We start from the raw sequence: 14625 nt of genomic DNA on the forward strand, positions 1-14625 counted from the left end.
GTATCTCTAGACTTCATCACGAATCTCCCACAATCACAAGGGTATATCTGTGTTCTAGTAATAGTGGACCTGTTCACCAAGATGGCTCATTTTGTCCCATGTTCCAAGCCTCCCACAGCTCCTGAAACAGCCTAGATCTACCTTCACCATGTTTTCCGTCTACACGGGCTCTTGACACAATTTCCGATTGTGGTTCCCAATTCACTTCCTGGTTTTGGCAACTCTTACACACCAATTTGGGTACCCAAGTGCACTTGTCATTGGCGTATCATCCCCAAACAGATGGACAGACCAAGCGTACTAACGCCACCCTTGAGCAATATCTCCGTTGCTATACCTGCTATCAGCAAGATGATTGAGCTACCCTGCTACTCCTGGCTGAATTTGCCTACAATAACGCCGTACACTCATCTACAAAACAGACCCCCATTTGTAGCCAACTATGGGTACCATCCTCGCTTTTTCCCAGCTGTCCTGCCGTCAACCGTGGTTCCTGCTGCTGATGCTCATGCACGTGAGTTGCCGGCTCTCCAAGACTTACTCTGAGAGCAGCTTCAGCAAGCTAAGGATGCCTATAAGACAGCAGCTGACTGAAAACGGCAAGAAGGGCCACCTCTGAAACCAGGGGACCAGGTCTGGCTTTCCACCCGTTATCTCCGCCGACTTGGCCGGTCCCGTAAGTTGGACCCTCAGTTTATAGGACCCTATTTAATCACGGATGAAATCAACCCTGTTGCTTTCCAGTTACAACTCCCAGCTACTCTCCGTATTCTCCCAGTTTTCCATCGGTCTCTCCTTGTTGCAGCACCGGACCCTGCCCGACCTCCATCCCTGGCTCCACCTCCACCCATTTTGGTCGATGGTGAGGAAGAATACGAGGTCTGTCAGATCCTGGAATCCCGAATCCACCAGGGAGGTCTTCAGTACTTCGTAGATTGGGAAGGCTACAGCCCTGAGGATCGATCATGGGAACCCGCCAATAAGTTACACCCCCCGACCTTGTACAGCAGTTCCATGCCACCTATTCTGATCGACCCGAACCACCTGAAGGGGGGAGCCCTGGGGAGGGGGATAGTGTCATGAGTGAAGCCGAAGATCCAGAACCTGAGGGGTTAACTGTAGCTGAGGAGAATGCTGAGCGATTAGAAACACAAACAGGTGAATCGCCTCCAGATTCTCCTCCCCCAATAGATAGGCTGAGGGCCAGGCTGAGGTAAGACTCATGATGAAAAGGTGAGAGGATCACTTGAAGGCTGCCCGCAGAAACATCCGATCAACTAGTCCTGAGTTCTGACAGGATGAAAAGGCTTCCAACAGTTCAAGGACTGTTTTACTATATAAACAGCTCTCAGACAGCCGAAAGTCCATGGAAGCAACAAGTCAAACCTCTGGCTTACATCCACGCTCCTGACTATCTTGTACCTTGTTCTCTGGACCCTTAGCTTTGGACTCTGACCCTGGACTACGTTGTGTGAGTTGGCTTTGGTATTTGGATATCGGCTCTGCGTTCTCTGAATTTCTGACATAGGACTGGCTTATCGGATTCTGCTGTTGTAACCCCCGGGAACGTGACAAAGTTTACCAGTTAAATTTAATGCAGCTGTGGAAATAAAATGCTAGAGAATAAGTCTGTAGAAGCTAATCTCTAATTGGCCACAAAGGGCATTAAAATTAATAGCATCAGAACACTGTTTGTTGGGGGTTGAATGGAGAGAAGAAGGAGTTACTCTGCAGGATTGATTTATGAAGCATTAAATGCCAAGAAAGGTTTCAGAACAGAACAGACAGATTTATGAATCATAATATTACTATGAACTCTTCATTTATGCTATGGTAAATGGACTTAAATTGAATGCTGTAATGTGTAAGACCAAAGGACTGAAGAAAGGACACTTCTGTATGTATTACTACTACTACAATACAATTTCTTTACTTTACTGCTCTCAATACCATTGTCTGTCTGATTACTGATACCCTGAATTGGATAACTCTCTGCTGGGACATAGGAAAAGGCACCGCCTCATCCATGAAGCCCCTGTCAAACACAGTACAGTGGTGCCTCACTAGACACTTACCCCGCATGACAGTTTTTTTGCTAGACATTGACTTTTTGCAATCACTATAATGATTCGCAAAACAGTGATTCCTATGGGGAAATTTGGTCTTTGCTTCGCAAATCAATTTTGGTCACTGCTTCGCAAATTGATTTTCATTAGATGACTATTTTGAAAATTTCCTCCGTGCTTGCAAAACAGGTGTTTTCGGGACCTAAGCTTCGCAAGACAGCGATCTAAACAGCTGATCAGCAGTTCGCAAAGCAGCTTTCCTATGGCCAATCTTCGCTAGACAACGACAATTCTTCCCCATTGGAATGCATTAAACAGGTTTCAATGCATTCCAGCGGGGAAATGATTTTCGCTAGACAATGATTTTGCTAAACAGCGATTTCAGTGGAACGGATTATCATCGTCTAGCGAGGCACCACTGTATATGTGCTAGCCATGACTGACAAGGTTGTCAATGGAGACTGGACCTATAGCGTAGTGGATTGCAACAGACCCTCCTGTCTTCTCATATTTTATTCATTTATTTAAAACATTTTAGCCCACCTTTCTCCTTAAAAGGGGGCCTACAGTGGCTTACAACAATTAAAAGCTGTATTTAAGTTAGTAACAATGAGTATACAATACTGAACGGATCAATGAATACAATACCAAAAAACATAAGCAACACCAAAATACATTCAATGCAGTAAAGTACAACAGTCCATTTAAAAAATCCTCTTGGCAGCCAGTCACTCAAAGAAAGCTTGCTTTAAGAGAAAGGTCTTCACCTGCTTTCTGAAAGACAATAAAAATGGGCCCAGTCTAACCTCCTGTGGGAATGAATTCCAGACTCTTGGAGCAATTACAGAGAAGGCTTGTATAGTATCTGAGGAAGCAAAAATCTACCCAACAATTAAGTAATGATTTTGTACCGGTTGTTTCTGGCTAACTTATTCTAAAATTCTATTTTGTAGTATTCCGGCCAATTTCAGCTAAAGCCAAGCTCCGGATGAATCCACGATCTGATGTTGATTTTTCTGCACCAAAGCTAGATCTGGATGTAAATCTTCAGGATATAGGAATAGAACTTAATAAACCACAGGTAATTTTCCATAAATATATTTAATGTGCAGAAATGCTAGCAAGCTGATTATTTTTCCTATTTTGAGACCACAGCTTTCAGTAATTCAAGGAAGAATTTCCCAGTTCAATCCCAAGCAAAGAATAAGGTTGTATCTGAGTTCCTGTTCTCAGCCTCAGTATCTAACACTAAGAACGTAATTTTTCTTCTTTTTCACAGTCTCTGTAACTCACATATATGTGTTTATCTACCAAAACTCAATGTTCAGCTATGTAATGGTCTGGAATATTGTTGCGCAAGTGGAGTAAACACATGAGTGAGTTCACAGATGAAACATAGTTGCAGCTAAGCAACCTCTTGTCTAATTTCGTCTTGTCTAATTTCCATTAAATGTTAACTCCGAGAATAACTGCCTAGGAGCTGAATGAGGTTTTTCTGATTCCATGTCTAGAGATCACATTGTGGTATTTGCATTTTCCTTGCAATATGTTTCCTACCTATCCCCATCCAGGACCTCAGTTGATTGCTAATAATACGGTTGAGAACAGACTATGGGGAGGAAAAACAAATTAAACCTCTTTAAGTACAATTCAGATGAATGAGAGGGAGGGCAGAACAGGACAGTCGAGTAGTATGGAAGAGTGAACTGCCTTTTATTATGTCTTTCCTTTCCTGAATGATGGGAGATATGAGTGGCAAGGCTACCAGCATCTGCTTGAATTTCTGATCTCTCATATCAGTTATATAAAATGAAAGCTTTCTATTTTAAATGTTTTTACCATAAATAAGATTGTTTTTAAGTTATGTCTTTGATTTTTGTTGTAATTATTCCTGTGTACAATTGTAACCTTTATTTTGCATTTTCTTGCAGTATTTTAGTATTATGGAGCTCCTTGAATCAATCGATATGATGACCCGAAATTTGCCTTACCGGAAGTATAGGCCAGATGTTCCTGTTCACAATAATGCTAAAAAATGGTAGCATGTCCAGTTATTTTTCAAAAGTTTTAAAAATCACTTTGGATAGTGTTTATAGAAATGGCAGTGTATGATTTTCGAGATGAAACTTACCATATTTTTCTGTGTAAAAGACAATACTTTTATCTGAAAATTTTAGATTAAATATTGAGGATCATCCTATACACAGAAGGAGGGGGAGGGATCAAAGTGCTTTGATTCCTGCTTTCCCCCTCCATTTTCTTGCAAGGAAAGTGCTTCCCCCCTCACTTTCTTAAGTAGAGGGGGAAAGCAGGAATCAAAGCACTTTGAGGATTCCTGCTTCCCCCCCTCCACTTTCTTGCGAGGAAAGTGCTTTCCCCCTCCACTTTCCTCACAAGAAAGTGAAGAGGGAAATCAGGAATCATCAAAGCACTTCGATCCCTGCATTCCCCTTTAGCTTTCTTGTGAAGAAATTTAGGGTTAGAAAAGTGGGGGGTGTCTTATACATGAGGGTGTCTTATACATGGAAAAAATACGGTAGTCATGAATTCTTTTACAAATACATTTCTCAAAGGCTTCTAACCAGTATCTTGCATACACTTTGAAATTCCCCACATGTGGCACAAAATTCAAATCGGTTCTTTTTTCATTCCAACGTTAACACATACTGTAACGATAAAAAATATTTTGGTGCTTTAAATCTAGTAAATTTGTTTCATTGTAAAAGGCAAAGGATTTATACGATCTGAAGAGAAACCAGAGTTTCTGTAGTCTACGAAAGGTAACATTGATATAAATGTTAGTTTCAGAGTTGCCACATTTTTTTTGTTGTCACTGAAACAGAGTAATTGAACTATCACTCTGAAAACAAAAGTTACATGAAAGTAGACCTACAGCGTTGTGTACAACTTTGCACTCACAGAAAGGTCATTATTTTTTGCCTTTTTTCATTATAGTTTAATTTTATTACAACTTTGGCTTTCTGCATATAGGGATGGGCTTTTCAGAACTCACGGACTTCTAGTCCTATAATCTGACATGAACTCCCAAACCAAATTCTGGGACCAGGAACCATCAAACCAGCAGGAGGCAAAAGAGCCTTCTCACCTCCATGCCATTTCCACACATGCACTCCATACAGAGGCCGCCTCTCTGGAAACACATTCCCGCATGCTCCTTTGTGAGCTGCAGGGAATCCTCACAGTTTCCACAGTTCAGTGGGGCATGTTTCTAACAGTTTGAAGGAGCAAACTTCAAACTGTTAGAAAGGGAACAGTATGCAGATGTGTGGGCTGCTCTACTTCCTGGGTTTAAGAACTCTGGTTCCATAATTTGGCCTGGAGGGAGGATTCTTGCCAAATATTGTGGCTGGGAGTCCATCATTTGCCAAAATCATCTTTCTTCAGAAGGACACTGCCATAACAGTAAGGTTTTTTTAAAGCCTAGTTTCTCTAGGGGGAGGGAATTAAAACTTCAGGACCCATGCATTGTAGCATAGTATAGTATTGCAAAATAATTCCAGTGATTTGCAACTCCAAAATCTCTCAAAATTCAGTAGAGATGAATTCTGTAGGTATTTTCTACTAATACTCTCTTAGGCATTTCTGTCCTTTGGGAGAATGTGAAAATTAGTGTTTGCAGTAACTTAAGACCTTTAAATAAGATACAGTGGTGCCTCGTATAACGAGTGCACCGTTGAATGATGAATCCGCATTGCGATGCGGATTTCCCCATCGCTAATGCGAGGGCATGCTCGCATTACGATGGGGGAACAGCTGTTCAGCGGTTCCAAAATGGCCTCCGGAACACAAAAAATGGGTGCCGGTACACCCAAGATGGCCGCTGGGACTCTCAAAATGGCCACCAGTACAACCAAGGTGGCCACCAGAACACAAAAAATGGCCGCCGGTACACCCAAGATGGCCGCCGGAACACAAAAAATGGCCGCCGGTACAAGGGAAAACATCGGAGAACGGTGAGTTTTGGCTCCATTTGGAACGCATTAAACTTTGTTTAATGAGTTCCAATGAGTTTTTTGGATCCGTTTTACAATGTTTTCCCATAGCGAAGGTTAATCCGGAACGGATTAACCTCGCTATGCGGGGCACCACTGTATATTTAAAGGGAAGTATTTTTAATACAGCTTCAAAAGATTGTTAATTTTCTCTCTTAGGTGGCGATACGTTATATATGGCATTCTTGAAGTAAACATCCAGCCGAAACTACAAATGTGGTCCTGGGAACACATTCATTACCATAGGAATCAAGTAAAGAGCTACAAAGATCTATACAAAACGAAAATAACATCGAAGAAGCCTGCTGAGGAGTGTTTGCATATGCTGGAGGTTAGTAATTCTAATTTGCTGGACAGAATCCTGTAATTTATGCCTGCTGACATAAATTGATTGGTATAAATGACTTCGTGCACAACAGCAAATTCTAAGCTGACTTCTCAACTTGCATGGATTTGCCAGTGAAATTTGCGGCAATTTATGTTGGTGTAATTTTTCAGTTAGATTCACATTTTAAGGTTTACTATAAGATCTAAGACTATTCAAGCATGCTTTTATAATATGGGATTGCATGATTAATTACAGTAATGTTTTCACATTTTAATTGGTACCGATTTCAAACTAGTTAAATAGTTAAAATTAAAGTATTATGCTAACTGAAACCAGAAAAATCAGTGGCTTCATATGGAAGTCTCTTGTGTAAAAGCATGTTCCATTCTAGCTTCCTTCCACCAATGAGCCTCTGAAAACCCATTCCAGGTGGGCAGGAGATATTCCAAAGCAGTTTTCATATAGGACATATAGAATCTTTGGATCTAAGCCAGACATTGTAAGTTACTTACTCTGTTCACAAAAGTTTCTTGTACATGCTCTCTTCTTTCCATCTTTGCTGTCCATCTGCAAGCAGGCAAAGACTTTTCTTTTCAAGCAAGCTCATCCATAATGACTGACAAACTGAGAGGGATTTTTAAATAGATTCTTGTGCTCTGTGGTTTTAAATGTGCTTAGTATTGATTTTACTTACTGTTTTTAATATAATACTTGTTTAATTTCTTTTTAATACTTGTATATGTATAGTTTTTGGGTTTTGAATATTGTCTTTTTAATTATGTAAGCCATCTTGGTCATTTTTAAGGAGAAAGATAGGATAACAATATTTTAAATAAATAAATATTCTTTTGTCTAGTCTGGGAGGCTAGACAAAAGCAGGATTAGTTGCCTGGGGAGGAAATGAGTAGGGAAAAAAAATACCCTGTATATTTTTTTGCCATTATAAAATTGACTCATGGGTATCCTCCAGTTTTCAGACCTCTCACATGTGCAGCTTCACTGTTTGTGTGTGGCTCTGCCCTCCCCCCTCCCACGCACAGGGTTCTTTTACAGCCGGAACCAAAGAGGTTAAAAACAATTGTGTGGAGGGATACTTTTGCTCATGTGTAACAGAAAACTACCATATTTTTCCATTTATAAGATACCCCTGTTTATAAGACACCCCTGCACTTTTCTAACCCCGAAATTAAGAAAACTTTGAGTATTCAGCCTCTAGGCTTAGAACATTGAGACATTAGGAGTCCCTGTTGCATCTGAGCCTATAGGCTCCACCTCCAACGAAATGTGTCCCAGTTGGTTTGTTCAGCATCAGCTGACATCAATTCCACAAGGCTCCTGATTGGGGGAAGCTAAGGCTCCTGACTGTAGGAAACTAAACCTTGTGATTGGAGGCAGCTGAGCCTCATGATTGAAGGAAGCCTGTTTACAGGGGCAAGGTATAGGCAGTTTTGTTCTCTCCATGTTCTCAACTTACTTCTGTGTATAAGATGCCCCACAATTTTTAGTGTAATGATTTTTTTTAAAAAATAGTCTCTTATGCATAGCAAAATATGGTAGTCATTTTCTATTTAAGAGCTCAGCAGTAGTTCTGAGTGTTTCAACTCGTGCAGTAATCTGAAAGGGAAGAGTGGAGTTGAATCTTACTGGCCCTGCTTGTCAAATTCACATCTTCAAACTTCTTGCTAGTAGATGTAACTTCTGGACTAGGGAGTCTGTTGCAACTGTATATATTGTGCAGTGCCTGGAAAGGAGAAGTGATTACTGTTATAGTAAAGAACTTTATTTTGTTGAAAGGTTGTTATTCCAACTTGTTCAGCTTAGTGTACTTGTAAAAGGTGATGGGGGAAAATATTACTGAGCTGCACACTTTTCCTGCCTGCTCCTATATATTTACTCTCTTAGTGTAGATATAGTTCTTCTTCGTGGCCTCTGTGAATGCACACATATGGGTTTAGTCTGTGCCTGCGCTGATGTTCTTGGAATATTGTAGAGCTTAAAGTAACAATTTTATGGGATGATCCCCCATGAGCCACATGCTCCTCCCATTCCCCTCAGTTCTTGCAATTTGTCCGCCGGGCACGAGAGTTATACAATAATTCCTGATGCTTTCCTTTCCTTTCTTATTGTTCATCTTCCATCTTGCTGAAGTTGTTTATCATGTAAAAATCCTTTTATATTTTTATCTGTGTATTTTATGTTGTTAGCCGCCTAGAGTGGTTGTAATTTGACATTTTGGTTCCCCACTTGTAAAGAACTATGAAGAAGATAGTTTGTCTTACCTATTTATATTGTGTATTATATCATTTTCTTTCCCTTTATAGGAACTAGAGAAGACCCTTGATATATTCAGTATCACTCTGGCAAGGCAACAGGCAGAATTTGAGGTATGTGTTTTATAACAGTAAACCAAATTGTAATAGGTTTGCTTCTGTAGAAACCTGAGTTCTCTTGGACCTTTCCAGTTCAGAAAAAAAAATCTATTCTGTCCCATCTCACGTTGCAGAATGAAAAGTAAATCCTTAAAAACAAACTTACATTCCAAGCTTCCATGTTTTAATTGCATGCAGTTTACATATGAAGTTCTATACATACAGTATATCAATTTTGGCATTTCATTTCAGGATATTTGTAGTTTATACTACTAAGGTGCACATGATTCTATGAAAGAAAACAATTAGTTCTCAAAATAAGAGAAATTTGAAATCCCAAGACAAGAGTAGGTTTTACTGATTTTGCCCTTCTAAGGCTCACAGATCCTGGTCATTTCTTAGCTTCCCCACATCCTGCCTGATTTCTGCATATTTGGTCTTTTAAATAAGATATTTGATAATTAATCTAAAATAATACTATGCTTTTGTTTTATGTAATAGGCAACTAAAGCTGGATTAAAGATTTTCAGACCGGGGATGAAACAAGATGATGAACAATCTGATGGCTGGTTTGGTTGGATGTGGGGATGGGTTGGGAAAAAAAGCCCTGAAGCTGCAGAAGAACCAAAAGGTACAGATGTGATTGGATTTAGGAATACCTTGCATGTTTTAACCATATATATTGGTTACAAAGCTGAAACTGCTTCATAATGTGACTGGCTGGATAGCTCAGTCATTTAAATATTTTGCTATGGAACCAGAAGTTGGGAGTTCAATTCCCCACTGTGCCTCCTGTGAATAGAGCCAGCCTATGTAGCCTTCGGCAAGCTATACAGTCCCACGGTGCCCACAGAAGAAGGGAACGGCAAAACACTTCTGAGTATTTTCTACCTGGGAAACCTTGAATTAATTTGACAGCACCTGATAATGATGAAGATATATGAGAAAGTTACTGTATTTACTGAAATATTTATAACATCCTTTCCCATCTTTCAGTGGTGAAATATAATGAAGTTATGAACATGATGAAGCTGCCTTGTCAGAACAGCAGCCCATCTGACCAGTACAATTTACTGTCATACATGAGGGCTTTTAAGTAGAACTGCCATGGATTTATTCTGGAACCTCATACATGCTAATACGTGTACTTTATTGTGGACTTGCAGCTTTGCAGAATAACTCATGAAGCTAGCAGAATTCTCTGAAACTACTTGGAAGAAAGTCTTTTGAGGGATAGAAGAATCTCTAATTTTATACTCTGGAACCTGCCTGATTTTGTTACCAAAGGTTAAAACAAAACTACAAATATGTTTTCATAAACCCACACAGGTGGAAGAAGATTTAACATTTGGTTCTGTTGTTTCCCTAGGATTCCTTTAGTAGTCTAGCATAGAAGAACCATTCTAATAGAATATACTGTACTGCAGACTTAATGTTCTGTGATATCTGACTGAGATTGTAAACCTCTACCCAGTTACCTAGGAACAAGCAACATTAAACTCAGGGACTTCTGGCAAACATACCTAGGATTGAACTATTCTAATAGTACTGTCATCTTAATATATATTTTCTTCTAGTAGAATTTTGGTATTTTTAGCTGAAAATGGGTAAGTGAGCTAAGAGACAGCAGGTGGTTATTCAGGTTTACAGAAGACCACTTGGAAATACACAATTACAGATAAGCAACCTATTTTTTCTTTGTGGTGTCTGTAACAAACATGGAATACTGAACAGGATAGAGGAAAGACCACATGACCAAAAAGATGCATCAGCATGGTGAGAGACATCCAGGCTATAAAGTCTTCCGTAAATAGATAGTTGGGACAAGATAGTAGCATGATACAACTCAGACAAAGCAACACCTTGCAAAAAGGTTAGTGTTCTTGTAGAGACCCTCTGGGTCAAAAAGCTTAGTCTGTTGTCCATTTCCTCCTTCTGGGACAAATATTTTTCTTTTGGTCATTCAGCTGTGATGGAAATTGCAGAGGTTACTTCAACCTTAACTTCCGAATCAGTGGTCTTGGTCACTTTGGTACCAACCATGCTGATATTGATTCTTACAGATTAGATGGTAGGGATTATACTGATGCTCCTAAAAGACAAAATAAATTGTTAAAACTGCCATGTGACTCATTTAAAATGTTCCCTTGCAAAAAAAAGAAACACAAGAAGACCAAACATATTGCTTTGTGGGCAGAGGCTTTGATTGCCCTTAATATGCAAGAGTTTTCTTATCGGTCACCCTCAGTTTCAGCTGTGGAATCTTTTAGGGGGCAGAGGCTTCAATTCCCCTTAATATGCAAAAGTGTCTTGCTTATATACTGCCCCATAGCACTTAAAGCACTCTCTGGATGGTTTACAAGTTAATTGTGCAGGCTACACATTCCCCCCCCCCGCAAGCTGGGTACTCATTTTACTGACCTCAGAAGGATAGAAGGCTGAGTCATCCTTGAGCCGCTACCTGTGATTGAACCCATGAGCAGTTTTGGCTGCAGTACAGCAGTTTAACCACAGCACCACAAGGCTACTTCCAAGTCACCCTCAGTTTCAGCCATGGAATCCTTATCTTTGATAGCTGTATCAATTACACTGATCATGGCTATGTTCCTGGACTTGGTACCAGTTCCCCCACTCATCCGTACTTCTCTGATCCCAGTGCCTCCAAGTCCCATTCCAGAGAGATGGGCCAGAAGGATACCATGGTTGATGGCATCTAAAGCCACTGAGAGGTCCAGCAGAACCAATAGGGACATGCTCCCACTGTCCAGTTCCTGGCATTGGTCAATCACCAAGGCAACCAAACCTATAATTACACCTGAAACCAGATTGAAATGGATCTAGATAATCCATCTCATCCTGGAACCCCTAAAGCTGAGAAGCCACTCAGGGACTTCTGGCAAACGTACCTAGGATTAAATCTAGCTATGAACTCTAGCATCTTGCCCAAGAATGGAATATTACAGACCGGTTGATAATAATTAAGTATTGTGGGATCCAAGGAGGGCTTTTTGAACAACTGTTGCCTCCTTTAAGCATGGTGGGATACTACTTTGTTGCAAGGAGGCATTCATCATTCTTCCTACCACTCAACCAATCACTTTCTGGCAGTTTTTATAAGCCAGAGATGGTTGGGGACAGGCCCTAATGTGACTACTGTAGTCATGACAGCCCTTTCCAGGTTGAAGTAGACCTGTCTCACAGGAGGTGCAGAGCTGGAAGAGAGTGACAGGTGTGATGGCTCTGTGGCTTAGCAGGATTGACTACCAGAGTGGTCACTGGTGGAATCCAGTGGTTGGGGCTTGTTACATCCTCTTCTCTATCTCTCCTAACCTGGCTGTGGTGTTTGTCATGGCAGGCATCATGGTACCGCTGTTGGCCGCACTGTACCAGCACTGTTGCTTTGGGAGGGGTGAGTAGGTCGACCTAATGGGCAGTCCAAAAATTGTGCATCTGTACTGTTTCCCAGCCTTCCTTGTCAATGTCCCCTAAATCCGTCTACCATCTCCTCTTGGGAAGCCTCCCAATCCACAGAGTCCAACCAAAGGTCATCCTCCTCCTATGTTTCTGACTCCTCCAAGAATAGTCCCATCAGGGTTGCCACACTCTTTCCTCCTCCTTGGTGCCCACTACTGCTGTTCCCGTGTCTTTATCAGTTCCCAAGTCTATAGGGGAACTGCAGGTGATGAATGCCGTCTCTGGGGCACCCAAGATGGAAGGCCCACTAGAGATTAGACTAGCTTGAAGGACAGGGTCCTGGCTAGCCTCAAATGGCCACATGGAAAATACACTTTATTCCTCATTATAGGAGGATCTCCAGAATTTGTTGACTGAAGCAACAAAGACCTCTATGATGTCTTTTTGTTTTGGGAAGTTGACACAGTTAAGTTTGGCATTTCTTCTGGCCTTTACTTAGTTCTAGCTTCCTATTATTGTTCTTACCTTATTATATTTCAAAAAAGTAAGGCCTTGACTGTTTATCTCTTTGTGGTTAGTAAATGGCTACCCTACTGAGCATCCCTTCTTTTTTGCCACTACTGTGACGTATTCCTTACATAGCCAACGTAACACGTAGTACAGCATTCTGCATCCTCTTTCAACTCTTTTCCTCTCGTGCTCACCCATCTTTCTGGAAAGCCCTTTGAGTCTAAGTTTATTATGCATATCTAGGCACTAACCATCAAGATGGCTTTCTTAGAAAAGTGACTTCTACTTGAGTATCTAGTGAACTTCACTGACAAAAAGGTGAACCCACCTTTTGTGGTATTCCATGGGGATAAGATGCTGTTGTGTCCCAATATCTACTTCCTACATAAAATGATTTCAGGCTTCTACTATACTTGGAATAGTAACCTCCCAATATCTTTCTGACTCCCTCAGACTTAAGAGGAGACATTTCAGTTTCTTGATAGAAGATGGGCATTGGCCTTCTACACTAGTAAGACTACCATTATTCAGTATTCTTCAAATCTGTTTCTTTGCTGTGATTGACATGAAGGGGTCTGTCCTGAGCTGCAAAATGGATAATAAGAGCCTTTATGCTTGCTTTCTTACTGGCTATGCTCCCTGGTTCACAGGGTCTCTGCAGCCACTTTTCGACATTTGTACAAAATGTTGCTTTGTCTGAGTTTTGCAGTCCGATCACCTGGTCCCAGCTGTGTATGTTCGAAAGAATTTAAAGCTTGGACATATATCCCCATCCTATTACATCTTTTGAATATATGGTTGTTTGCTGAATCCTGTGGTGGTGTCCTCTCAGCTCCTATACATAAGCCGTTCAGCTGTTCATGTGCTCTACAGAGACCACAGAGAAAAAGACTTATTTATTTATTTATTTATTTATTTATTTATTTATTTATTTATTTATTTATTTATTTGCTTTATACCCCGCCCGTCTGGTCTAAAAGACCACTCTATGTTTGTATCTGGTTTCTTATAGCTCTGCTTTTAACACCATTCTACCAAATAGGTTGTTTTTAAAAATGATCAACCTGGGATTACCTCAGGAGATCTGCATGTGGATAAAGGATTTTCTGACAGATAGGCCACAGTCAGTAAGGATGGGATCCCACCATTCTTCTACCCTGGTACTAAGTACAGGAGCTCCCCAGGGCTGCGTGCTAAGTCCCTTCCTCTATTCCCTGTACACACATGATTGCACCCCACTATATAACACTATATAACACCAATGCAATTATTAAATTTGCGGATGATACGACAGTGGTGGGACTCATAAATAAGAACAATGAGTCTGCTTATAGAAAGGAAGTACAAAGATTGATACTATGGTGTAAAGAAAATCATCTCACACTTAACATCAAAAAAACTAAAGAACTCATAATTGATTTTAGGAGGAAGAGAAATGTACATTTACCACTGTACATAAACGGTGAGGAAGTGGAGAGAGTTGGTAGTTTTAAATTTCTGGGTACTTACATCTCAGAGGACCTCTCATGGACTATAAATGCCAACATGCTAATAAAGAAGGCACAGAAGAGGCTGTATTTCCTGAGAATGCTTGGGAAGTTAAATTTATCACAGCATTTACTTCTGTCCTACTACCGTAGCACCATTGAGAGCGTCCTAACTTATGGCATTCTGGCATGGTTTGGGAGTAGCTCTGTAGCGGACAAAAAAGCTCTACAGAGAACCATTAAAATTGCCCAGAATATCATCGGGCTCCAGCTACCAACCCTGGATGACATCTTCACATCCCGCTGTCTGAGGAAGTCACACAGCATCCTGAGAGACTCTTCCCATCCTGCTTATAACTTTTTTGAACTGTTACCGTCTGGCAGAAGATATAGAACAATTAAGACTCGGACCACATGTTTTCTAAATAGTTTTTATCC

At 40.7% G+C, this 14625-nt stretch overlaps 1 protein-coding gene across 5 annotated transcripts in view; it reads left to right on the forward strand.

Annotated features, from left to right (window-relative positions):
- The window catches only part of VPS13A (vacuolar protein sorting 13 homolog A), a 240710-nt gene that overhangs the window by 38935 nt on the left and 187150 nt on the right, over nucleotides 1–14625 (forward strand). For all 5 annotated transcript variants that reach the window (XR_013541528.1, XR_013541529.1, XM_020787771.3 and 2 more), the window contains exons 11-15: nucleotides 3020–3147; nucleotides 3998–4104; nucleotides 6239–6410; nucleotides 8729–8791; nucleotides 9278–9407. Coding sequence is in view for 3 of the 5 variants with exons in the window: in XM_020787771.3 (XP_020643430.3) it covers nucleotides 3020–3147; nucleotides 3998–4104; nucleotides 6239–6410; nucleotides 8729–8791; nucleotides 9278–9407 (600 nt within the window). In the remaining 2 variants the exon portion in view is untranslated. The remainder of the gene's footprint in view (nucleotides 1–3019; nucleotides 3148–3997; nucleotides 4105–6238; nucleotides 6411–8728; nucleotides 8792–9277; nucleotides 9408–14625) is intronic.

Source organism: Pogona vitticeps, chromosome 2 (genome assembly GCF_051106095.1).
Source record: "Pogona vitticeps strain Pit_001003342236 chromosome 2, PviZW2.1, whole genome shotgun sequence".
In the NCBI taxonomy this organism is placed as follows: Eukaryota; Metazoa; Chordata; class Lepidosauria; order Squamata; family Agamidae; genus Pogona; species Pogona vitticeps.